The following is a 24,617-nucleotide window of genomic DNA, read 5'->3' on the forward strand; positions in this document are numbered from 1 at the left end:
ATTTTATTCCACGTAATTGGTAAGAGTTCATCTTAATCTAGGTCTGATTACAAACAAACTGTGAAACGGTCCAGTTTTGGTGAGGTTAGAAAGCAATTTGACCCAACAGGCCAACTAACCGAGCTGTATCATAATTCATAATGGGAAATGTGTAGCTAAAAAAGCAGCAGTGTCTGATTCTGGGGGTGAGCACATTAGTATCACATTAGTATTAGTATCAGTTAAGAAACCAAAGAGTGCTTTGAAATGTCATTGATCTTCTCCGAAATGCTGTCCTGCCTTGCAGGGAAGCTAGTGCGCAAAGCTAGCTTGTTAATTCATTTTGATGGATGGCGCCATGAGTGTAATCCTGAAACATAAACAGGTGCTCTCTGATCAATGAGAGGACAGTTTACTTGCATGTGACTTGCATAAATAATTTATTTACGCCCCCCGTTTCTAAACAAAGCAAATGATCTGCAGATCTGAAAATGGACTTCGACAGGAAGTGGCTGACGGCATGTTAAAAAAAAAAAAAAAGTGAACCTTAGTTTAGGGCTGGATGTAAATAATGACTTAATGAATCTTGATATTGATTTTTAAAAGCCCAAGATCGATAACACTTTATTTCCTGCACTACTTTTGAGTGTAAGCACACTCACTGCTGCTGAATCTACAGGTTGTATGCAGTAACATAGAGCACAACCAGTGTGGTCTGATCTACCAACGTGAATCTCTTGAACCGAATCAGAAACATACAGCTGAAGCACATGGACAGACAAGTCCTTTCAGGTCTCTTTAACTTCGTCTGGCAGTAAAGCAGCTGTCCGGGAACATTTGGGTAGTTGACCCCGCGGTCAGGCCGTACCTCCCTCCCTCCCTCCACCAGCTTCCTCTGGAATCTCTCCCCTGTGACTCGCTCCCACTAAATTGCTTTGCCTTGCATCCCATCGATTCCGATGTAGAGCCCGTGATGAATGGCTTTAATAAAGCAAGCCGCAGTTCCCCAAATAAATGAGCGACCTGAGGATTTATTAAGAGCATCTGCATTTGGCTGGGACAGAAACGTGGAGAGACGCCTTTAATGATGAATGCTTCTCTTTCTGCTTCCTCCCCAAAGTGTCATGACACTCTTGTACAGTTTGGTGGCTTCCTGGCGTCTAACCTCAGCACAGAAGACTACATCAAAAGGGTGCCGTCAGTCGATGTCCTCTGCAACCAGTTCCACACGCCACACGACGCCGCCTTCTTCCTGTCTCGGCCCATGTATGCCCATCAGATTCTGGTGAGTGTTCAGAACAAACTTCGTAAAAGCCGCCGCCTTTGTCCAAAACAATATCTGAAAGCCCTTTGTCAGGTTTGCATGTTAATCAAGACTATGATGATGCAACAATTTAAATAAGACTTGCTGGGATGTTAGCATGTTTGCTAAGCTGATTGGTGTAGTACCTTGAAGATCAGATGCAAACAAAATCATGCATGACCTTGCAAATGGATGCAGTACTGATTTAGTTGACTGAGCTGATCTCATTGATTAATGCAAAAAAATGCTGTTATAGACAATAACAGTTATTATAGTAATAGTGGTTGAAATGAAGTGGTTGCTCTTGCTTCAGTACAGTAAACTGGGATTTATTTGTTGTATTTGGCGGTGTTATAAGCTCTATATGAAGCTGCCTGCATGATGAATATTTCATACAGAGCTCATTTTGTGTTTTCCCTCAACGCTAGACCCCTTCTTACGGCTCTCCAGGGTGGTGTAGAGTTAACCCCGTATCTCTCCACCTCTAACAAGATTTACCGCCCCTAATTCCACGTCCACACACTCATCTCCAGGCCTGTTTATTGTGCTTGAGTGAATGTTAAAGCTTGCCTGCTGTCTTTGTGTTCCCATCAGTCCAAGTACGATGAATTGAAGAAGGCAGAGAAGGGCAACCGGCAGCAGCAGAAGGTCCATAAGTACATCGCGGCCTGCGAGCAGATCATGGCCCCTGTGCACGAGGCTGTCGTGTCTCTTCACTTGCCCAAAGTGTGGGATGATCTTCGTCCTCAGTTCTACGCCACTTTCTGGTCCCTCACCATGTACGACCTGGCGGTGCCGCACAACGCCTACGACCGCGAGGTCAACAAGCTGAAGATGCAGATCAAGGCTATCGATGAAAACACGGAGATGGTGAGACACTTAAGGACCTTGCAGTGAACATTGAAGCTGCTGTCAAGTCACCTTTATTTATATAGCGCTTTAAACAAAAAAGGTTGTGTCAAAGCAACTGAACAACTTTAATTAGGAAAACAGTGTGTCAGTAATGCAAAATTGTGAAAGCGTATGCTGTTTGTGTTAAGTTTGAATTGTATTTGTTCAATTGATTTGAGAAGAGTAAATTTATTTGCGCCTCATAATAATGGTTTTAAAGTCTCTCTTCATCAATGGTGCTGCAAAGCCACATATCAGAGGTTTTGTGAAATGTTCTGCTCCACATACGATTTAAAGAGAACCGCTCCGTGTTTCCTGCAGGATTGTGTTCCAGCAGCAGGGCATGAACTTTACAAATTGGCATTTTCAACAAAAGTACACACGGAAGTAACGGTTCTTGGTTCCTGTGGAGTCGTATTAACTTTTGGTTCAGCGATTCAGTTAACTCGATGAGTGCAGCTCTTAACAATGAGAACTTTGAACCTGTCCTGCAAAAAAAAATAAAACCCTATTTATAGACTCTTATGTTGTTCTTGAAATGCTCTGCTTCATTGCAGCCTCTGAACAAAAAGAAGAAAGAGAAGGAGCGCTGCACAGCGCTGCAGGACAAGCTGCAGGAAGAGGAGAAGAAGCAGCTGGAGCATGTGCAGAGAGTTCTGCACCGTCTCAAACTGGAGAAAGACAACTGGTTACTCGCCAGTGAGTCCTCAGATCACTCTCTCAGTGCTCAAAGGCTCTATGCGTCTCGCTCACCCCCGTATTCCCTCTATTCACAGAATCCACTAAGAATGAAACCATCACGAAGTTCCTGCAGCTCTGCATCTTCCCCCGCTGCGTCTTCTCAGCCATTGATGCCGTTTACTGCGCTCGCTTCGTGGAGCTGGTGCACCAGCAGAAGACGCCCAACTTCTGCACCCTGCTCTGCTACGACCGAGTGAGTTCACTGCAGTGCAAAAAAAACAAAAGCGCAAATCCCAGCTTCCCAAGTGTACCTATTGTAAACATGTGAAACCTGTCTAGTCTTAAATTACACAACAGCTTAACATGACAGTTTGTTGAATTTGTTTGGTTCATTGTACAGAAAGTTCTAATTATGTGCTTATCTACCAAAAAAAAAAATAATAATCTATTTAGCAGTGTCACATTCTTTTACCACATAACTGCCACACTGTGAAAAAGTTAAATGAACTGTGGTGTGATTTAGATGCCTTCTACAGCATGATAGGAACACAAAAATACATTTTCTCAGTTTTTACACTTTTGGTCTGTAGGGTCAATTTTTCGAAATTGAGATTTATGCATCATCTGAAAGCTGAATAAATGAGCTTTCCATTGATGTATGGTTTATTAAAAACTTTTTGAAAATCTAGAAGGGTGCAAAAAAAATCTAAATATTGAGAAAATCACCTTTAACATTCTTAGCAATGCATATTACTAATCAAAAATGAAGTTTTGATATATTTAAGGTAGAAAAATTACTAAATATAATCACGGAACATGATCTTTACTTAATATCCTAATGATTTTTAGCATAAAAGTAAATGAATAATTTTGACCCATACAATGTATTTTTGGCTATTGCTACAAACATACCCGCCCTACTTAAGACTCCAGGGTCACATTTGACTACATTCATAAATATCAGCCATTCAACCCTGTTACCCAAGTTATTGACAAAAATAATCAAACATAAAACCAAGACATTTAGTTTGACCTCCTGACAATTGACCTTTAGTTGACGAAGAGCAAGAATGTGATTTTATGTAGGCGTTTCAATCCCTTTCTGCTTATCTCTTGGTGGAAAGTGCTATCGCAGGGCTGTTAATGGCTTGTTTGGCTTGTGTTTATGTGCCAGTGGCTGCAGTCACAGAGCTACAAGCTTATCTGGGATTCTGTTTGTCAATGTGTTGCTCTCTTGTGCTTTTATCTGAATGTTTGAAGTATTTCCATTATGTTGGTTAGAGAGCGGTGGGGTCTGTGTTTAACGGCAGCACTAGCTCTTCCTCTCTCCACGCTCATCTAGGTGTTCTCTGATATCATCTACACGGTAGCGAGCTGCACAGAGAACGAGTCGCGCCGCTACGGCCGCTTTCTGTGCTGCATGCTGGAGACTGTGACTCGATGGCACAGCGACAGAGCCGTCTATGAGAAGGTATGGTGTGCTTTCACCACTGACGAACAGTTTAGGCTCTTGTTTAATTATCCTGTCAGTGTTGTCTCTAGTGTGTCCTAGTCACCATTAAATTGCTGTCTGTGAAGGCGAGTTGGCAGCGCGTCCCTTCCCTGAAGGATCAGAGTGTTTAAATGTTCGTTAGGAGCAAACTGATCTTTAAAGTTCAATCATCTTCCATTGTCACATTTTTTTAATAATAGACTTTTAAAATAATTTCTGTCTTTTTGAGGTTTTAGGTTAAACATGCTTTTCAGAAGCCTGGTGTGATCTGGTTGTCTGTTTCTGGTTCCTTCACTAGGAATGTGGCAACTATCCTGGGTTCCTGACTATTTTCCGAGCCAGTGGTTTCGACGGAGGGAACAAAGCCGATCAGCTGGACTATGAGAATTTCCGGCATGTTGTTCACAAATGGCATTACAAGTTGACTAAAGTTAGTATTCTACTCCTCACACAACAAAAATGTGTATCGTGTTATAGAGCTGGGTGATTCAACCCTCTTGAAAATATTGATGATGATTGTAGTTCATAGTATGTATGAATGATTGACTATATGCAATTTCGGTCACTTGAGAAATTGTCAATCATTAAATTAATCACAAATTAATTGCACGTCAGTTTTGGCTCAAAAATTACCCACCAAAAGATAATTTAAGACATTTGGAATTTACAAAGAAGTAGCTTTTGAAAGTAATACTTTGATTCGACTTTGCATAAATAATACTAATGATAAATAGGTTTTCATGTTTTTTTTTTTTTTTTATTTAGATAATAATTTTTTTTTTATTAATAATAGTTTTATTTATTTATTTTTTATTTTTTTTTACGAGTGAGGCATTCAGTCATTCATTCAACCAATTTGTTCAAATGGCTGCTTCATTCAAGAACAAAGCAATCAGATCATTGGCTTACTGGAATTGTTAAAAACTGTGGATTCACTCAGTAAAAAAAACACTGCTGTGTTGCTCCGAGATGCATAACCGTTGTGCCGTGGCTTTGTTTGGAATCATTTTCATGTGCAAAACTGACATGCACAATTGCAGACATGCACTGTTGTATCTAAAATTGAACGCAGTAATAACTAGTGACTTGATATATTGAGTCATATGCGCAATGTTTTGTATAAATGTGACTTTTTATTAGCACCTCATGTACAGAAAAGTCTCCTCTTCTCCCCTCAGGCGTCGGTTCACTGTCTGGAGACGGGCGAGTACACCCACATCCGCAACATCCTGATCGTGCTCACCAAGATCCTACCCTGGTACCCCAAGGTGCTGAACCTGGGCCAGGCTCTGGAGTGCCGCGTTCACAAGATCTGCCAGGAGGAGAAAGAGAAGAGGCCCGATCTCTATGCGTTAGCCATGGGGTAACTGAGCCGAGAGCCGGCTGGCCTCAGCATTTCAAGTGCTTTCACCACACTGGTTTAGAGGCTTGTCTTTCACTTCCAGGAGTCTAGCTGGTGGTAGTGTAGTTTTAACGCATTTTAATTGTGCTCGCTCTGGTTTAAGATACAGGAAATTTTTTAGTGGCTATACAGTTCTGAATGTGTGTAGGCATTATTTATATACAGCTGGACCTAGAACTATACACTGAAACATGGCCCACAATTTGTCTCTCAGAGTCATTCAGCTTCAAGGTTCAAACCTTAGCCCATTTTTTACTCAATTAACAACTTTTTAGGTCTAAATGACTAGATTCTCTGTCATTTTAATTTTTCTGTCCCACAGCTTTTAGTAGGTCATCCCCAGACTTGTGTCGCTTGATCAGCTGCTTTACCAGACCTTGTAACACATCATCAAATTTGACTAAACAGGAGTGAAGCTGGATCTTTGCAAGGCTTTTATGTAAAGGCATGAAATTAGATTGAAACCTTTATTTTATTATTATTTCTACTCATTAGGGGTTTGATCACCGTCAGTCCAATCCCTACAAAGGTCATCTTTTAACTCCGTTTTCAAGCAAAACCTTGAAGTTGCAGGTGAATTCTTGAATCTTGGCACAGAAGAATAAAGATGTCTCTTTACACTCAACCTTTGGCACATGTCACACTAGGGCTGCAATGAAGAATAGTGTTTTAATTGGTCACGATTTCTGCTTCTATTGATATATTTATTTGTTTGTGATATTTGTCCGCCGGTTATTTATTTTGGAAATTTTTCAATTTAATTTTTGTTTAATTTAAGCATCCACAAGCTTTTATGTGTGCGGTTGCCAGATGTCAAGAGTTAAATCCCCCAATCAGAGCTTTTCTCGTAAATCGATTTGATTTCTGCAGTTTGGTTTACTTAATCTTCCCATTGTGGCAGCCCACTCTTACACTGAAAAAGCTGAAGTTTAGCAATTTCTACTGAGACAATGTGCTCAAATGAAAGTGTAATTCTTTTGCGCAGTTGTTTGCACTTTGTGTTGCGACTAAATCTGCAAGCAAACCATGCAAATTGACGTTCTCTTGATTTGTGCTTATCTGAAAGTGTAAAAAAAGATTAAAATGACACTAATTGTGAATTTATTTTTGAGCAAAATAATTGCAATTAACATCTAACTATTGAACTGCAACCCTTTGTGATACATATCTTTACCGTAGTGCCACAGAAATCCAGTTACTGTGTCTTCATCTGTTCACTCATAGCTTTAAACTGCTTTTCCTAAATGTACCGCTAGGGGTGCTGTGACCAAATAAATCCACTGCGCCTCACAATGTGCATGTGCAGGTTAGTCTTAAAACATTACTGGATTATTGCAGAAATAAATCATTAATGAGGGAAGTCCCCCTCCGCCAGCCATCAGCTGTTTCTTAACTATCAGCAGGGAGTTTCTGGGCGTCTCTGTTGGCAGAGGTTAGCCACATTAAGGCAGATTTATTCGTTGCTCTTTTCTGCTGCTTTCAGCATGCTCTCCGCAGTGGGATTGATTAAATGTGTCGGACTGGTGCGGTTGGAGACGGTCAGGAGTGGCTGGTCACCTCGGGCGCATGTGAAGGGATGAGGTTTGTGGTGAGGTCGTTGAGGAGGAAACTCAAAGACATAATTCAGTGCAGTCATTTCAACCAAAGCCACAAGGGAAGCTTTGGCCTCTTCATTGCTGCTTAATGAACAGTCCATTCAGCGTTTGGGCTTTGTTGTGTCACGATAAGGTGATCTTATCAGTAGAGCTTGTTAGAGCATGTTACTGCTTGCCTTTTGATAGAAAGAAAGATTATTACATAAAAATCCATAGTTAAAAAACCATGCTGTTCTTTTGGAATAATTCAGAGTGCTGTTTTGCAATATTTTTAATCAAATAAAAACAGCCGTGATGAGCATAAAAGACTAAAAAAAAAAAAAAAAAAACCCAAACCCCAAACTTTTGAACTTTTGTGAATTAGATGTTGTTTAGTTTGAGTTTCGAGAAAATTTCACGGGCTTGTTAAATGACTAGACATCTAATCATAATGAGGAGCTGATTTCTTTTTAAATTGGCGTCTTCCATCGCACAGTTGGTAATAACTCTTGACGTGTAATTGTTGCGTTCATGCCACCAGTGGGATTTCTCAGCACACCTCGGCTTATTGGGCAGACGTGGGCCCTGTTCTTTGTGTTTCTCTGTAGACACATGGAATCAACAAGAAATGAAAGGGGGAAATCAGACCTTGTGTTCAGCCGCTCAAAAATATGCCAATCTAGTTACGTTAATATAGTCATAAACCTTTCCTCTGCGAACACAGGCCCCCCTGGAGGATTTCTTTTTGAATCCATCCGTTTCTGAGTGATTTTAAGCATTACACTCTTCGTATTACCATCTGCCGTGATTTTAACCGTGTGTGTGACTTGCAGCTACTCTGGCCAATTGAAAGGCAGGAAAGTGCACATGGTGCCAGAAAATGAGTTCCACCAAAAGGAGCAGCCAGTGCGCAGCGCCACGTCTGGCTCTCTGCAGAACGGACCGGGCAACACGGGCAAGCCTGCGGTCACTGCCGCCACCGCCAGCGCTGGCAAAGCCGAGGAGGGCGCCGTCGAGGACTCAGGTGACTGTGTTTGAATGATCGTCCTGTTTTCGTCTACGAAGCTTCAGGAATTGATTTGATAGCATCTGGACTTGTTTGTTCATTTATTGAGAACGTCTTGATACTCGTTTAAAATGAAACACGTTGCCGTGGCGTACAACACTCGCGGTGGGAATTGCCACCCTGAGGGAGCTATTTGCAATTACTGTGTGAATTGGGGTAAAACTGCGAAGGATATTAGAACAAAAAAGCCTCGCAGAGACCCATTAACACAGAAACAAGTACACGGCGAGGATTGATCACAACAGCAGTGCTGGTCATGTGACTCCAGCCTCTTCAGGAGGCATTCGGTCCATCACGCGGCTCCAGTAACTACTACAGTGAGGCCTTGAGTCTTGATTGCATCATGAATATCACTGTTTATATGAGGTGTCACAAACACCACAGAGCTCAGAGATGAGTGTTATCCTATGCTTGCAGAACTTGGAGATTAAGTTGTTTTGAAGAAAAGCTAAAGTGGGTTTTAAAAAAAAAATGAAATCGCACTACCGTTCAGAATTATGTGATTGGTATTATATTTTAATGGTTTTTAAAAACAGGACTGCATGCATTTGATCAAAAATAGTCAAAGGAGCAATATTGTGAAATATTACGAGTTAAGATAACTGTTTTCTGTCATTTATTCTTGTGATGCACAGCTGTATTTTCAGCATCATTACTCCAGTCTTCAGTGTCACGTGATCTTCAAAAATCATTCTAATATGATGATTTGCTGCTTAAGAAACATTTCTGATTATCATCAATGTTGAAAACAGTTGTGCTGCACAATATTTTTGTGGAAACTGAACCATATTTGTCAGGATTATTTGCTAAATATAGAAAGAACAGCATTTTACAGAAATCTTGTAACTTTATATATGTCTTTACTGACACTTTTGATCAGTTAAAAGATACAAAAACATACTGGCTCAAAACTTCTGAATGGTAGTGTATATCCACTTTTAGGAAATTCCTGAGTTAAGTCACGCCTGGATCTGCTGGAAGCAGCGTGACGACCTTTTAAAAGACAATTTTGTGGAAACCGCTGTGTTTGGCAATCAAACAGAATCCACTAAAAACCCGAGTAACGGCACCTCTGTTGTGAAACATGGAGTTTTTGTTTCATTTCAGCAGGTGTAAGTAGCTCTGCCTGCTGCAAGATAACTGTGAAGAGGTTAAATCCCCCATCATTACTTACATTCTGCCTCCCATTAGTAGCTGTGATATTAATTGCTCTGAGCATAATTTACAAGCGATCTGTGTTTATAAAATGAGCACAACAAAGTGCTGTTTAAAAATCTAAACTCTTGTCGTTTGGAGTAAAATCATTAGCAATTGTGCATGAGCAAAAATTTTAGCATGACATTTTTTGATACGCTGCTGTAGAAATGTAGAATTTTTTTTTTCTTAAATCTCAAAGGACATTTTCAGGTGTGTTTAAATAATTCACTTTTTGTGAAGCACAATCTGTGTTTCATTCACTTTTAATGAGCTTTCAATGACACATGAAGGATGCTTGCAATTTCCCAGCATGCTTAATAGCTGTACAGTTTTAAATCAAAAGCAAATGTCATAACTCCTTCACTGTGGCACCAAACAGAGGAGCTTTGGCATTATTCCACTTTATCAGGACGTTCTGTCATGCCAAAGTTTGTCTTGTTTGGTAGGTATGGACACAATAATTGTGTGACGTCCATGTCGGCTTGGTCTATTTGCAGATAAATCCAAGGACAAATCTCAGGCGGCTCAGAAAGCTGCCAGCAAAAACAGCACCGCAGCCAATAAAGTGAGCAGCAGCAACGGAAGCAGCACGCCAAACAGGTACTGCACCCCAGGCCCGCGCACGCTCAGAATGATGTACTGCTCTCATCTCTTATATAATGTCATTAAAAGTTGAAGCCCTGGGGTGAGAAAGTTTAGCAGGGGCTTATTATTTCAAACTACTCGCCAAATAAATCAATCCTTTATCAAAGTCTACCTTCCTTATGAACTGTGTAATCAAATTGAACAGTGTTCCAGGCAAGAATCCTCTTACAATTCTATTAAACTGAGCAATTGCGGAGAGAAATGTCTTGAAAGGAACCATCTCTGAAAGGCATGGCTGTTACAACACACAATTGCACGATGGCCCATCAAATCGGCTGTGTAAAACACAATTTGGAAAGAAATACTTCAATGGGAGACCGGCGAAGAAAGGACCTATTAGTTTCCATTCAGGAATTGTGTGAATGGAATGAGATAGTAATGGATTTCTGAGTGTTTTAATGTGGTTTGGTGGGGTCAGGGAAAGTGGCGTAGTCAGGAATATGTAATTCACCTGAGATGAGAGGACAGAGGGGTCACGATGTGCTCTGTTTTAATAATGAATGACACAGTCAGGAGAATTCAACCGTAGCTCAGGGGCTTTGAGAAAACTCTCTTTTTTTGTCCAAAAGATCATATTCGCTTTCAGAGCTTTGGTTTATCCTTCATAGTATCTATGAAGTATATATCTTTGAAGTATACACTTGTTTTTCTTCTTTCTGTTCTAAAGCTACTAGCTACTCTTCACTCCATTATTTTAACAATAGATAAGAGTTTATCTAATATAACTTTCTACCCAAAGAAAAACTCGACTTCAAGCATTTGTTGCTTTAAAAAGTCAGCTGAGAGCAATCTGTACTATTCGAGAGGTTTTATAAGATCTTAAGTGGTGTTATATTACATTTTATCAGTGGTGCCAAACCAGAACATCTCCAGCTTATCAGTTATTCTATATTTCTGAATAAAGGCCATTTGTTTTGTTCTCTTTGTAATGGTTTCAAAGCCAAATTTATATATATATACATTTCAGCAGACTTTAGTTGATCCCTCATCTCTTCACAGCACTAAAGGGAGCAAAGAGAAAGAAGATAAAGAGAAGACCACAAAGGAGAAAAAGGAGAAGAAAGAAAAGAACCCAGGAAGCACTCCAGAGGCCAAGGCAGGAGGGAAGGACAAACAGAAGGAGGAGAAGCCCACTGACAGCAAGGAGAAGACGCCCAAGGCCGACAAGGACAAGAGGAAGGATGACAAGAAGGAAGAGAAGAGCAAGATCGATGGGAAAACCGCCGAAAAAGAGTGGTCCAAGGAACGCGACGTGTCCAACGACAGCAAGACTAAGGAAGGCAGCAAAGTGGAGAAGAGCGCTGGGGCCGGAAGCATGAAGTCCCTCGTGCCCAGGTCCGAAGGAGTCGAGTCTGACCGGGGTAAGACAGCCCCGGCGCTGTACGCTTAAATATGCTTCACTGCACTTCTTTGACTTTGTTTGGGCTTTATATGAAGAGTTTATTTGAAAAAAAACAATAACTTCCCTGACATTGACGAGTTTTTACGGCTTTTCATGTTTTCACTGTTATACACTCGGGGGCGCTATTACACATCTTCTGAATGAGTACAAAAACACACGTGAACAGGACGGAGAAACTAGCGATCTCTTCTGTAAACAGATGCATATGATAAATAATGCGATCATCAGCAATAGACAGAATATTAATGAAAACTTCATAATGTTACGGAGTAAAATGTTGATCCAGGAAGTGGTATATATCTGTGCAAGCTTGATAGAAATGATTTACTGGATTTATGCTTTTCTGATTTTCTCACCTTTTTGCTCAAAATTATACATTTTTATGCTGGCGGGAAAAGAGTTAAGTAATAATAACTTAAATATTTACAAAAATTTACAAAATTAAAGTTAATTTGAAAGTAGGTTTTTTTTTGTTTTACATATTAAAATTTTTTCATAGCAGAAGCAGATAACTCCACATTTCATGTTTTGAAGTTTAAAAAACACTTGTTTAATCTTTGTAATCTGGTCAGATGACGATGTAGATGCCTGATAAACTTTGTTGTTGTGATCATAAACCATAATCTTTTCCCTCACCGTTGTAACGCGCTACCTTTGCAAGTTTCCATGAAAACGTTTCAGCTTTTATTTTCCTTTTTCACCCTGAAGAAGATATCACCGGTTCATCAAGTTCGCCGAAATTATCCATCCTCAATCACTTTTAGTCAGCTTTGACGAAACTCCTCTTAGCTAGCACGTCTTAAAAAAAAAAAAAAAAAGTGAAAGTAGCCTAGTCACCTGACCTGAATACAACACGGTGATTCGCTAAAATGGACTGATCGGCTTCTGTTCAAAAACAACAAGGGCGCTTGTCAGCTTCTGCAGTAAAACGTGAACTCGCGATGGCTTAAAAGTTGACAAAACTGGTTTTTTTGTTTAGGGTTCAGATTGCGCGCTATATGTGGAGAATAATGCATGACATTTTATTTTTAAAGTGCTGTTTATCGGATTTTGCAAATTAACTCTTTATTTTAAGAAGGGTGCGTAACGGATTTTGGATTTAGTTCACACTAAAAGTAAAATTCTTACTTAATAGACACTTACCCGAGTGTCTGTCCATATTGTTTAAATTGCATGCTGCAGAAGACAACATCTAAAGCAAAAAAAGCATTTTTTGAAGCTGAACCTCGTATTTCTTTTCTCAGCAGAGCAAAAAAGACGAAAGCTTGACACACACTCGTCACCGTCGCACTCCTCTGCAGTTAAGGTTAGTATGGCCTGAGGAGAGCTGTGCACTTCTTTCCTCTTGTCCCCACCTGTCGGAGATCACGTGTTTTCCTCCACGTCACCCGCTGGAGTTTGAGAGGAGGCCTCTGGAGCCCAGCCGTTGTAGGAGAGCAGTGGGGGGAATTTGGCATCTAATGGACTATTTTTTTGGAGAAGCATTTTTCAATAGATGTCAAATTTTTAAGATAAATTTCCAAGGACTTGCCAAAATCTTAAATTCTAGCACATGCTTCGTTTTTGCTCACTTTTTCATGCTAAGAGAATCTACCCAAGTGCCTGTAGTACACCGTACTTTTTGTAAGATTGTAAATATAAGTATTTATTTTTGTAAAGCGCCCTCCCTTTTTGATTTTTTTTTTTTTTTTTTAATCATAGCATATTACTTGCCGAGGAAGCAAAGCATAAGAGAAATAAATAAGAATCAGTCTTTTTTTTTTTTTTTTTTTTTTTTTTTTTTTTTTGTTAAACCAAACATCAAGACAAGAATGTTTCCGCTGGAAGAAATCCTGATTCACGTCGGCGACTTCTGCAGGAGCTGCAATGTTTCCCCGATCTGGGATCCCAGACAGGAATGTGCTTCTCTTCACTGCCATTGCTTGCTTTTTTTTTATCCACCCTGTTTTTTTTTTTTCTTTTCCACACCCGATTCGTGGAAGGGTTTTCAACGAGAGCTTCCCAGACATCCGTGCAACCAGCAGATGGTTCCTTCAGCATCCAGAGAAAGCCGCGTCACCAACAACTACTGCATAAAGAGAAAGGCCACCAGGAAAAAAAGTGTGGGCATAGCCTTCCCAGAGGGATCTGTCCATCCGTGACCAGGAATCTTGTTGCAATTGTCTATGAGTGAGACCTCATGCCAAAGTGTACATGACCTCCTTCTATTCCCTTTATTTATGAATCCTAGCTGAGTTTAGCTTGTTTTGTCATCTTCATCAACTCCCATAGTTAATTCACAGAATGTATGCTCTATTTTAGACCAAAGATACACAGAGTTGAGACGTTTACCTGTGATGCTCAGTGCAGTGACGTTCTCCAAACACATGCAGGTTGAGCGAGTCCAGCGCAGACTAGCGTTAGGCTCCGATAGTCCGGTCTCTTCGTCTCTAACCATGTGAAAGTTCTAGTCTTTGAAGGTCTTTGGGGATGTGTTGATTGACGGCCAGCCTCCCCCAGCCTTTCTCCTGCTGTGTGCCATCCTCTCCAGCTCATCTGTCATCTCCATTCATTCCTACAGGACAATCTCAACGACTTCAAGGACTCAGCTTCAAAGGTTTGGACCTTCTTAATTCTGATTGTGTCTTCAAACTAGTAAACTGTCTACCCAGACCATTCAGGCAATATTGGTCGGCGGTATTGGTTCAAAACTTCCGAACAATGCTCAAATATATTGTTCATGATGGAAGTATTTGTCCAAAATGTACCTTTGATGGCCAAACATGCAGTATAGTTAGACAGCATGTTTTATTGTTTTAAACAGATTTGTGATGCCCACAGATACTGTCATTAGGCTGCATTTGTTTCATGCCCAAACACCCCTGTGGGGCCCTAATAGGGCCCTATGATTTCCAAAATGCAGAAGGAATTGTGCAATCCATGAATCCCTGAATTTAGCCAAATTTGGATGAATAAATCAAAAGTAGGGCTGTGCAAATGTGACATGAATGCATTTCATTTGATAAAACACAAATGCAAACCCCGCAAAATAAGTTTGCTTTAACCTGAAATTATAACATAAATATATCACTTTTGAGCATTAGGATTTTTGATCATTTGTTTGCATTTAATTTTTAACAGATTCTTGCTAAAACTGGTTTCGTTGGGTACTGTTATTGTTAACATTTTGACAGATTAAATAGTTTTATGAATTCAGTTGATTACACGTCATATGTGACCCTGGAGCACAAAAGCAGTCTTAAGTCTCTGGGGTATATTTCTAGCAATAGCCAAAAATACATTGTATGGGTCAAAATTATTGATTTTTCTTTTATGCCAAAAATCATTAAGATATTAAGTAAAGATCATGTTCCATGAAGATATTTTGTAAATTACCTACTGTAAATATATCAAAACTTATTTTTTTATTAGTAATAGACTTAAAGGTGATTTTCTCAATATTTTGATTTTTTTGATCCCTCAGATTTCAGATTTTCAAATAGTTGCATCTCGACCAAATATTGTCCTATCCTAATAAACCATACATCAATGGAAAGCTTATTTATTCGGCTTTTAGATGTATGTACACTTAATATTGGTTTTGTGGTCCAGGGTCCATTTGTTATTATTACAAATAAATGTCATTTAACAATTAAAATGTAAAATGCACAATTTGGGGAAAAATAAAACTGATTTCATTGAGTTCCAAAACCTGCTTGTGATGCACAGGAATGCTGTCTATGTAGGCAGCATTACTTCAGACAGATGCCCAGAAATACTGTGTGTGGGCAGCTCTCTAGCCTTTGAGATACTCCCGATGTTGATCTGGTCTCGCTGCAGAAACTGTCCTCACGCTGTATGTCATCATGAATGTGTTTGTGGATTACAGCACGTTTTGCGGCACATGCCAGGTGTGCAATGTTTCTAGTGGTATATCGGTCTTTAAAAAGTGCCTTTTCCCTTCAGAAGATGGCTGAATCATGCGTAGCGCTCTTGTGCCCGCACATCCCTCTCCTCCTCTGCCAAGACATTTTATATTCTGCTAATGTCATTTCAGCCCAACAATATCCTCCATTCTTCCTGTGGCTATGCTCTCCTGGGCTCCTCTCTCAGCCCTCGCTGTCTGATTGGACTCTGGTCCTCTATTCTACCACTCCGGTCTCTTTTGAACAGCTCCTGTCAGCCTGCGGGAGATAAGTGTTTTGCAGTTTGGTCACTGAAGGATGTTTGAAAATATGCTGATGGCACCACCTGAAAAAGCAGTACAGCTGAATTTTGAGCAGCCTGAGATAAGTGTTTTGCAGTTTGGTCACTGAAGGATGTTTGAAAATATGCTGATGTCTCTCTCTCTCTCCTCTCTCTTCTCCTCACTCTTCTCTCTTTCTCTCCTCTCTCTCTCTGAAGGCCGGCTGTCAAAGTATTCCCTCACATTAACTGCAGGATCATCCAGATATGAAGGAAGAGAAAAGGCCTTACAGACCCTCAGTATAGATGTATTTAGCATTAGTTACACGATCTGTTGTTTTCCTGAGCCAGCAGGGTCGGGTTGTTTCTTGTAGGATATTGTGTCAGCTGTGTGTATTTTCTTCTAATTCACTTTTCATTTTGGATTCTGGTGTTAAAGTGGTTTTCGTTCATGTGATTAATTCTGCAGTCGTTCACAGAAATACCCCTCGAAACAGAGGTGCTTTATGATGTTGGGAAAGCATGTGTCTTTAACTTATCGCAGGACCCTGTAGGGTTGTCACGAGACCTTCAGTCAAAGCAATACCAGACGGGTTTTACAATAATTCATACCGGTTTCATACACATCATATTCATTTCGGTTCTTTTAAACACAATACTTGGTCTTTTATTGACTGATTATGAAGTGATTGTAAAAATGACGGAACCAAGATACAGACGGCGTAAATGTTCCTGGAAGTGTGTCAGGATTTCAGCAGCCGTTTCAAGTCAAGTAATCTTTCAGCAATTGAAAATAAAGCACTTTTATTAACTGGTTCACAAAACCAGTGTATTCACACATCAGACTGAATCTGTAAGATGTGACTTTAAAGGACGTCTCTTTCAGGTATCAGAAATCTCTACAGTGTCAGATCTTGAAGGAGGCGTAGAGGCTACAGTAAACTGGTGAAGATGTGGAGTGAATGCTCAGGTCATGTGGAGAGCGATCGTTTTTCCCCCAGTAGGGCTGTGCAAAAAATCGAGGACGATTTTCATGCGCATCTCTTCAGTAAAGACGCTCCTGTGATTAGTAGTATATCTCCAGCACGTACGTTAAGATCAGGGTTGCCAGGTTTTCACAACAAATCATGCCCAGTTGCTTTTCAAAACTAGTCCAAAACTAGCCCAATCGCATTTCCAGGAGGTTCCCCGAAAAAAAATTGCATCCCGGGGTTAAAATATACATTTCTGGCAGGGTTTCCCTGGTAATATTCACATTTTAGGGGCTAAATATCACGTTATTGGTATTGGGGTCGCTTCAACCCGCGGACATGAAAAACAACTGCAGACTTGGCAACACTGGTTCAGGTGGAGCGGTGTTTACTACACAGAGCCGTAGTCCACCGACAAGCTACACAAAATCCCTTTCAAAGAATCGCCTGCGATTTTAAAATCGATTTTGTGTAGACTGTCAGTGAATCATGGCTCTGTGTAGTAAATGCCAACCAGTGTTGCCAAGTCTGCGGTTGTTTTTCATGTCCGCGGGTTGAAGCGACCCCAATACCAATAACGTGATATTTAGCCCCTAAAATGTGAATATTACCAGGGCAGCCCTGACAAAAAAACTTATATTTTAACCCCGGGTTGCAATTTTTATCGGGGAACCTCCTGGAAACGCGATTGGGCTAGTTTTGGACTAGTTTTGAGAAGCAACTGGGCAGGATTTGTTGTGAAAACCTGGCAACCCTGATCTGAACGCATGTGCTGGAGATATACTACTAATCACAGGAGCGTCTTTACTGAAGAGACGCGCATGAAAATCGTATTAGATGTTACGGGTGTTTTTTCATGTCCGCGGGTTGAACTCTGTTGGATCTCAGTCTGGTTTCGTTCCTCTCCTTCACATGTATCAGCAGAGCATCTTTGGATCAGTGGTAGAGTCTGAAATGGCAGTTTTCCAAACAACACCAACCACATTCTGCTGTTATATTGCAAACAAAAATCTTATTTTTGTGAGTGTGCTTTTATGCACATGGACACTTTATTATTATTTATTTTATTATTCACTTTAATTAAGTTACTTTATTCTGTATGTGTCAGTTCCAGCAGGCAAATGATCAAACAACTTAAAAAATTAAAAAATAGATAGATAAATATAAAATAGCACTGCAGCAAATTGGTAATGAAGCTCTTTTGAGTTGCTGAACATGATGTGGGAGGTTGAGTTTCTGTCCCGTTCGTCTGGCAGCTTGTGTCGTGTTAAGGATAAAATTAGACTATATATAGCTGGTTCCACATGAAAATACATCTTCATTAATTTGCAAAGACAGGGGTTTTTATTATTATTTATTTTTTTTTATTTTTTTTTTTATAAATCTTGTTGTTGCTGCTGTCATCGAACAACAAATGAGTTTACATTTATTTTATTTTTTTTTTTATAAATCTTCATTATTTTATCTTATCACATGAATATATTTGGAGCATTAGCATTCACTATATGGGTATATACATATATAAGTAAATATGATATTATTTTGTATATAACCAACTAATCTGCTGATGTGTTACAATATATATATATGTATGTGTTATATATATATATATATATATGTAAAATGTGTATGTGTATATATATATATATATATGTATATATATATATATATATATGTATATATATATATATATATGTATGTGTATATATATATATATATATGTATATATATATATATATATATATATATATATATAGTGTGTATATATATATATACATATATATATATATACACACACACAAATATTTTTATATGTATATATATATACAGATAAAGCAATATTTTTTAGTTTTGGTATTTATTTTTTTTTGTATTTATTGTAATATATTAATTTAAATACTTTTACGTCGCCTCCCCTTGAAAGTTTGCTGAGAGTGAGAGTGAATACAGCAAGCATTTAGTTTTGTCATTTTCTGTGTGAGGTGTTGATGTTAAGCTTGAATGAATGCCAACAGCAGTTTATCTTGCTTGCTCATGCTTCATTCTTGTTATTTGAGCACTTTCCAAGTTGTTCTCCAAATGAATTTCTTTGCTTTGCAAAAGGTTTTCATCCATTTTCTGAAGATTTTACATTCTTAAGCATTGTAATGTTTCAGTGCTCAGTGCTTGTTTGAAGAGGTCAACTATAGATAGATAGATAGATGTATATTCTTTTTTAATCCTGAAAGTTTCTTTTTAATTTTTTTTTTTTTTTTTTTTTGGCATTGGTAACAAGTCACCACAAGATTTCATGGTTGCAGTTGCCAGATTTCAAGAGTTTAAATCCCCCAATCAGAACTTTTTCATAAATTGGAAAAATTTCTGCCCAGTGGTTTACTTAATCTTCCCAACCTGGCAACCATCTGCACGTGCTCTCTCTATATTAAGGAAAAATGCACTGATGAGGTGAAAACACGAGCAAACATGTAAGCTGGAGTTATTGAGAGATTCTGCTTAAATAAAAGAGTAAAGCAGCCAGTCTGTTTTCTTCCATGCTGCTGTTTGCGGAGACTAAATCTGTGAGCAAACAATGCAAGCTGACGTTCTCTTCATTTGTGCTTATGTGACAGTGCTTTAATTCTTTAAATGTTAAAAAAAGTCAATCGTGATTATATTTTTGAGCAAAAATAATGATTATTTAACCCATTTTGTGCAGCCTTAACGTACAGGTCAAATATTAATTTTGCCTTTCATCCTTTTGGCTCGTATTGGCCATTGAATTCATGGGGAAATTAGCACCAAAACAGTGGTTGATCCTTCTTGCCTTTTTTTTGTTGCTGTCTAAAATGGCCCTTTTGTTACACTTTTCACATGGAGGTTTGGTGCTTGTTTTGAGGTGCGTTGAATGCCTGATGCGAGGCAGGTGAAAGGGCTGCATATGTGCGTTCAGCTTCTAATAGAGTGCTTGGACTTCCAGTGGGTGTGTCTGGTAGCACTGTGAGGTGTGAAGGCTCATGGGAAGGCGAGTACGACTCTAATGGGGCGTGCTAATGAAGTGGCAGCGGGCCGCTGCGAATGCTGTAGCTCGCATCCTGTGAGGCGTTAACCCTCTCTTATCTCTCCATCCAACCCTCAGCACCATCCTAACCACAGCACAGTCCTGCCCAAGAGCAAAGAGAAGGACGACGAGAAGAAAGAGTCTGACAAATCCAGGGACCGTTCCAACGAGAGGGAGAAGAAAGAAGACCGGAAGGACCGGAAACGAGTAAGTGGCTCCGTCCCTGACGCAGTTAAAGGACTTGGGCACTTGGTGAGGTTCATAAAGCACACAGTTTCTCAGTTACGACATGGACGTCTTTGAGTACAGAGCAGTAATTGACGCGTGTGATGTTGATTTGTGCCGTTTCTTCATCTAGGACTACTCAAACAGTGACCGCGAGATGAGCCAGGAAGCCAAGCGCCGCAAAGATGAAAATGGAATGAGTGAGTCGATTACGCCTATCTTTTAAATTTGTTTTGCCGTCTGCCGAGACTAGGAGAGGCGAGCTAGCGTAGCAGAAAGCTCTCTTTCTGTGCGGCGGAGGCAATCAGAAAGCCCTCCCCACGGCGGCACAGCTCTCATGTTATCTGACTAACATGACTGCGCTCTCTCTCTTCACACAGGCTCCTCCAAACACAGCAAGAGCGCCAGCCCCTCCGAATCGCCACACTCCAACGACAAGGACAGCAGCAAACGCTCCAAGTCCACCAGCAAGGACAAGAGCGATCTGGCCAAACCGGAGAAGACCTCTGGAGGCAAAAAGGTTTGTGACTGTGTTCTGTTCCACCTCCACTGCTTCCATCGCTCACAGCTGGGGTTAATTAAGATGTCAAACACACCCCTGAAAGTGTTCAACTCCACTTATCCTTCATGTTTATGCTAGAGACCACAAAAAAGGTTTGTGATTAGAACCTAAAGTGTGCAAAAAAAAAAAAAAATTCCATTGAGTGAATGACCAATGACTAGAGAACAGAATATCACAGTCTGTGTTAATAAAAAAATGAGGTGGCATTAGAAGATGCATCATGACTATAATTAAATCATTTTAACTTGGTGATTAACAATGCACTGAAAAATGCTTTTAGAAGACAATGTAGAAAGATTATATTCAAATCATCGTGGTCAATGCCAATAACGATAACTATAGCGATTACTGGAGCTGCACAATTAACCAGAATAAACTGAAATGATGATGTGGCTTAGTGGTTGCGGTTTAAATAAGCGCTGTGTGTTTCAGAATGAAGCGCAGCACTGTGTTCATTTACACGTGATCCGCCGGTGTTTGCTGCTCTCTGCATCTGCTCTGAGTTTGGGAACATGATATGCACCAGCCATCTTCATAAACCTGTAATGAGAAGGGGTTATGGACAGAAGAGCAGCTTTAAGGGCTCCCTGCAGCTTTCTGTCAAAAGCTTAAACGGTTAAATGTTTGTAAATTAGAAAAATAAGAGCCACAAATAGTAGTATTGGCATTTTTACAGTTGTAATGTAAAATAAAATTAGTGTTATTATTATTATTTGTAATTTTACAGTGAAGTAGTGTTTATTTCTTTTGTTTTAATTTGTGTAACATTTTTATCGTTATATAGTTTGGATCATTAGATTACTTTTGACGTGATTGTTCTTCTAGAATTAGAATGCCATTGCTGTAACAAATCTAATGTCTTACACGTCTCTTAAAATTGACTTCAGAATCTAAAATATAATAACACTGCTTGAGTATCTCAGGTTTCATGCTACTTTTTTTTTAAACCCTTTTAGTTTGAAACATATAAAGTAAATGTGTTTGTTTTAAATGTAGGAGACTTAGTTTGGTGTATTTAGTGTTTTCATGAGGAGACGAACCCTGTGCCTGAAACAAAGCTTTAGAAATGAACACTGCTTGATCAGCTGCAGAGAAGCCCTTATTAACTCCATCTAAACTCAACTAAACACCCAGTGCACCAGTGAAACACTAACTGTAGATCCAGAGTGACGCTCTCGTGTTTCCTCTGCTTCAGGAGTCCAGGCACGACAAAGAGAAATCCGAAAAGAAGAGAGACAGCACTGGCGCTAAAGAAGAGAAGAAACAATATCCTTTGATGCCTTAAACACCAACGGCAGCGTGTAGAGATGAAAAGAAGCCATGCTTTTAGTATAGAAATCAGCTTTACACAAACTCAGCTCGCTGCTGTTTTTCCTTAACATTCATCACCCATAAATCATCAGAAAAGCACAGATAATCTATGCTGACACTCGAGGTGAGCGTTCATGTGGAGGAAGTGCTTTAAGAGTGCAGAGATGGCTCAGTGAAAGTGAAAAAGAGCAGTTAATTGATATGCAGTGTGCTTGTGGATAATGCAGAAGTTTCCTGAGTGGCACTGGCGGCAGGATTCATCAGCCCAGCTTTCTCAACCACGTCAGCATCTTAATTCCCTTCTCCGATCACCGTCTGGAAAGAGGACTCGCATTGCCTGCATCCAAACGTCTGTTGTTTTGCCTAGAAATGTCGTCGCTCGTATTTTAATCTGCCATTTTTATTGTGATATTTTCAGTACTACACTGAAAGTTTGTTTCCTTTAATATTTAGCACAATGTGCTCCTTGCATCACAAACAGATTCAGGTTGAATTGGTGTCGCTCTCAAATGCTTGCGTTTTTATGACCTTGCTTATTACTTTCTTTTCTGTTTTCTTTCTTCTTTTCTTTCTTTTTAAGTAAAAAGAAAGCTCTGGTTTCCTGAATACTACTTTTCCTTTTTTTTTTAATTCACATGTGATATTTAGTCTAGGTGTTTGAAGCCGTACAAATGCTCTATTTGTATATTATGTACACAGAAATAAAATGGTTCCATGTAATAAGACACTTCCTGTTACTTTCATTTCAAATGTACGCCCCTGGATTTCCTTTGTGTGTTCAATCATGTTTTTAATAGATTTGTATGAAGAATGGCAAGCTGGATTTCTCCGTGAATAAGTGGACTAAAAAGGAAACAATTCATGACTTTCCAAATTACTTGATGGAGTTTTTATCTGGCAGAATCTACAGTGTATGCTTTTTCTAAATAAAATAGTTTTATTAGTGTATCGCATGTCTCTTGTTGTTTTTTTTATTGGATTCTTTGGGATTTTGCAAAACCAAATAACTGCATTTATTGCACCAATTTGCAGAAGCTCCTGAACACCTGACAGGGTAGCGTTGGTGAAGAGTCTGATATCAGTGCTTCTCTGAGCTCTTCATGATCACCTCGTCAGATACTTCAAATACACAAGATGAATTTATCAGTTCCACATACACAGCAAACATGAAATATTTGGACACAAATCTCTGAATGCTGTTGTGTTAGTTACAAAATATAAAGCTGGTTACAACTGCCACAAAACTAAATTAAGTCACAAACAAGCCATTTGATGACATTTATTCAGTAAGCATCTCGGCGAAATGAAGTGCAGTTTTTCACTCTGAGAAATGTACAATGAATGAAATTTAACTTTATCTAGAGCAGTTCTATGTAATCTGTGTGTTAATGTTACTATTAGGCTTATTACAGTACTTATAAATGACCAGTAGTACTAATATGTTTTAATATATGTAAGCATAGCAATGTAATATTAATAATCTACTGGTGTTTTGGGGATTTTAGTGGAGGTATGAAGTTAGTTCTCACTAACATTTTACAAACAATAATTTTGCCTTTGATTTGAACTACGTATGTATATGCTGTATATATGTGACCCTGGACCACAAAACTCTTAAGTGTCAATTTTTCTATATGTGTGTGTACACACACACATCATCTGAAAGCAGAATAAATAAGCTTTCCATTGATGTATGTTTTGTTAGGATAGGAAAAATATTTGGCTAAGATGCCACTATTTGAAAATCTGGAATCTGAGGGTGCAAAAAAAAATCTATATACTGAGAAAAATCCCCTTTGAAGTTTTCCAGATGGATTCTAAACAATGCATATTATTAATCAAAAAATAAGTTTTGATCTATTTATGTCAGGAAATTTACAAAATATCTTCATGGGATATGATCTTTACTTAATATCCTAATGATATATCCTTAATATCCTATGCATTTTAAATTAGTATTACAATAAGTATAATAAGGTATAGGAACTTTTATTGTTTATTTAGCTATATATGTATATTTGTTGATATGTATATTGTCTGTTTGTTTTTTGGTTTGTATTTGTTTATGTTTGGGACTACGGAAGGAAATTAGCATTGTGCTAAATCCGGCATATTTACGTTCAACTTTGTACGTTCATGAATATGCACTGTCCCATTTAAATAAATAAATTGAAATTGATTTTTGGCATAAAAGAAAAGTTTTTTTTTTTTTTTTTTTTTTTTTTTTTTTTTTTTTTTTTTGGCTATTGCTACAAATATACCCCAGCGATTTAGGACTGGTTTTGTGCTCCAGGGTATATATATATATATATATGTATATATATGTGTGTATATATATTAGTGTGTATATATAGGCTCCTGCAATTGTTCTTTAAAGTAAATAATTTATAGACTGTTCTGAGCGCATTCACTGTTAAAGGCCTTTGGATTAAAAAGTGCTTATAAAGCTTTATTATTTTATCTATTATAAAATTAACAGCACAAATCTATCTATCTATCTATCTAGTGTGCAACAAAACATTTCCTTCCTGGTGGAGAAAGTCAATTCATACATGTGGTGGTGACTCCATCTATTCGTAAATTATAACGTTATACCTCCTTTGACTGTAAGAAGTAAAAGTTTTGTGCAGGTACAGAGTGTCATTCTTTATAAAGTGAATGGTTTCTTTGTATTCCACAAAGTTGTCTCAGCACTCAGATTCATTGTGTGCATAA

The 24,617-nt window shown here is 38.9% G+C and overlaps 1 protein-coding gene across 5 annotated transcripts in view; it reads left to right on the top strand.

Annotated features, from left to right (window-relative positions):
- Positions 1-22,850, top strand: part of LOC109058649 (THO complex subunit 2-like) — a 71,241-nt gene extending 48,391 nt beyond the window's left edge. Inside the window, exons 22-39 of one of the 5 annotated variants that reach the window (XM_042769812.1) lie at positions 1,100-1,264; positions 1,877-2,152; positions 2,731-2,872; positions 2,950-3,107; positions 4,197-4,325; positions 4,645-4,776; positions 5,525-5,709; positions 8,156-8,346; positions 10,083-10,185; positions 11,230-11,591; positions 12,877-12,938; positions 14,193-14,228; positions 19,883-20,056; positions 20,163-20,229; positions 20,410-20,549; positions 21,787-21,857; positions 21,981-22,026; positions 22,130-22,850. In XM_042769812.1, coding sequence (XP_042625746.1) covers positions 1,100-1,264; positions 1,877-2,152; positions 2,731-2,872; positions 2,950-3,107; positions 4,197-4,325; positions 4,645-4,776; positions 5,525-5,709; positions 8,156-8,346; positions 10,083-10,185; positions 11,230-11,591; positions 12,877-12,938; positions 14,193-14,228; positions 19,883-20,056; positions 20,163-20,229; positions 20,410-20,549; positions 21,787-21,857; positions 21,981-22,008 — 2,421 coding nt within the window. In that variant the 3' untranslated portion in view covers positions 22,009-22,026; positions 22,130-22,850. Of the gene's footprint in view, positions 1-1,099; positions 1,265-1,876; positions 2,153-2,730; positions 2,873-2,949; positions 3,108-4,196; positions 4,326-4,644; positions 4,777-5,524; positions 5,710-8,155; positions 8,347-10,082; positions 10,186-11,229; positions 11,592-12,876; positions 12,939-14,192; positions 14,229-19,882; positions 20,057-20,162; positions 20,230-20,409; positions 20,550-21,786; positions 21,858-21,980 lie in introns of all 5 variants that reach the window. The other 4 variants (XM_042769811.1, XM_042769814.1, XM_042769813.1 and 1 more) reach the window with 4 other exon arrangements.
- Positions 22,851-24,617: the final 1,767 nt, after the last annotated feature.

The sequence above is a fragment of the Cyprinus carpio genome, chromosome A14, assembly GCF_018340385.1.
Source record: "Cyprinus carpio isolate SPL01 chromosome A14, ASM1834038v1, whole genome shotgun sequence".
NCBI lineage: Eukaryota > Metazoa > Chordata > Actinopteri > Cypriniformes > Cyprinidae > Cyprinus > Cyprinus carpio.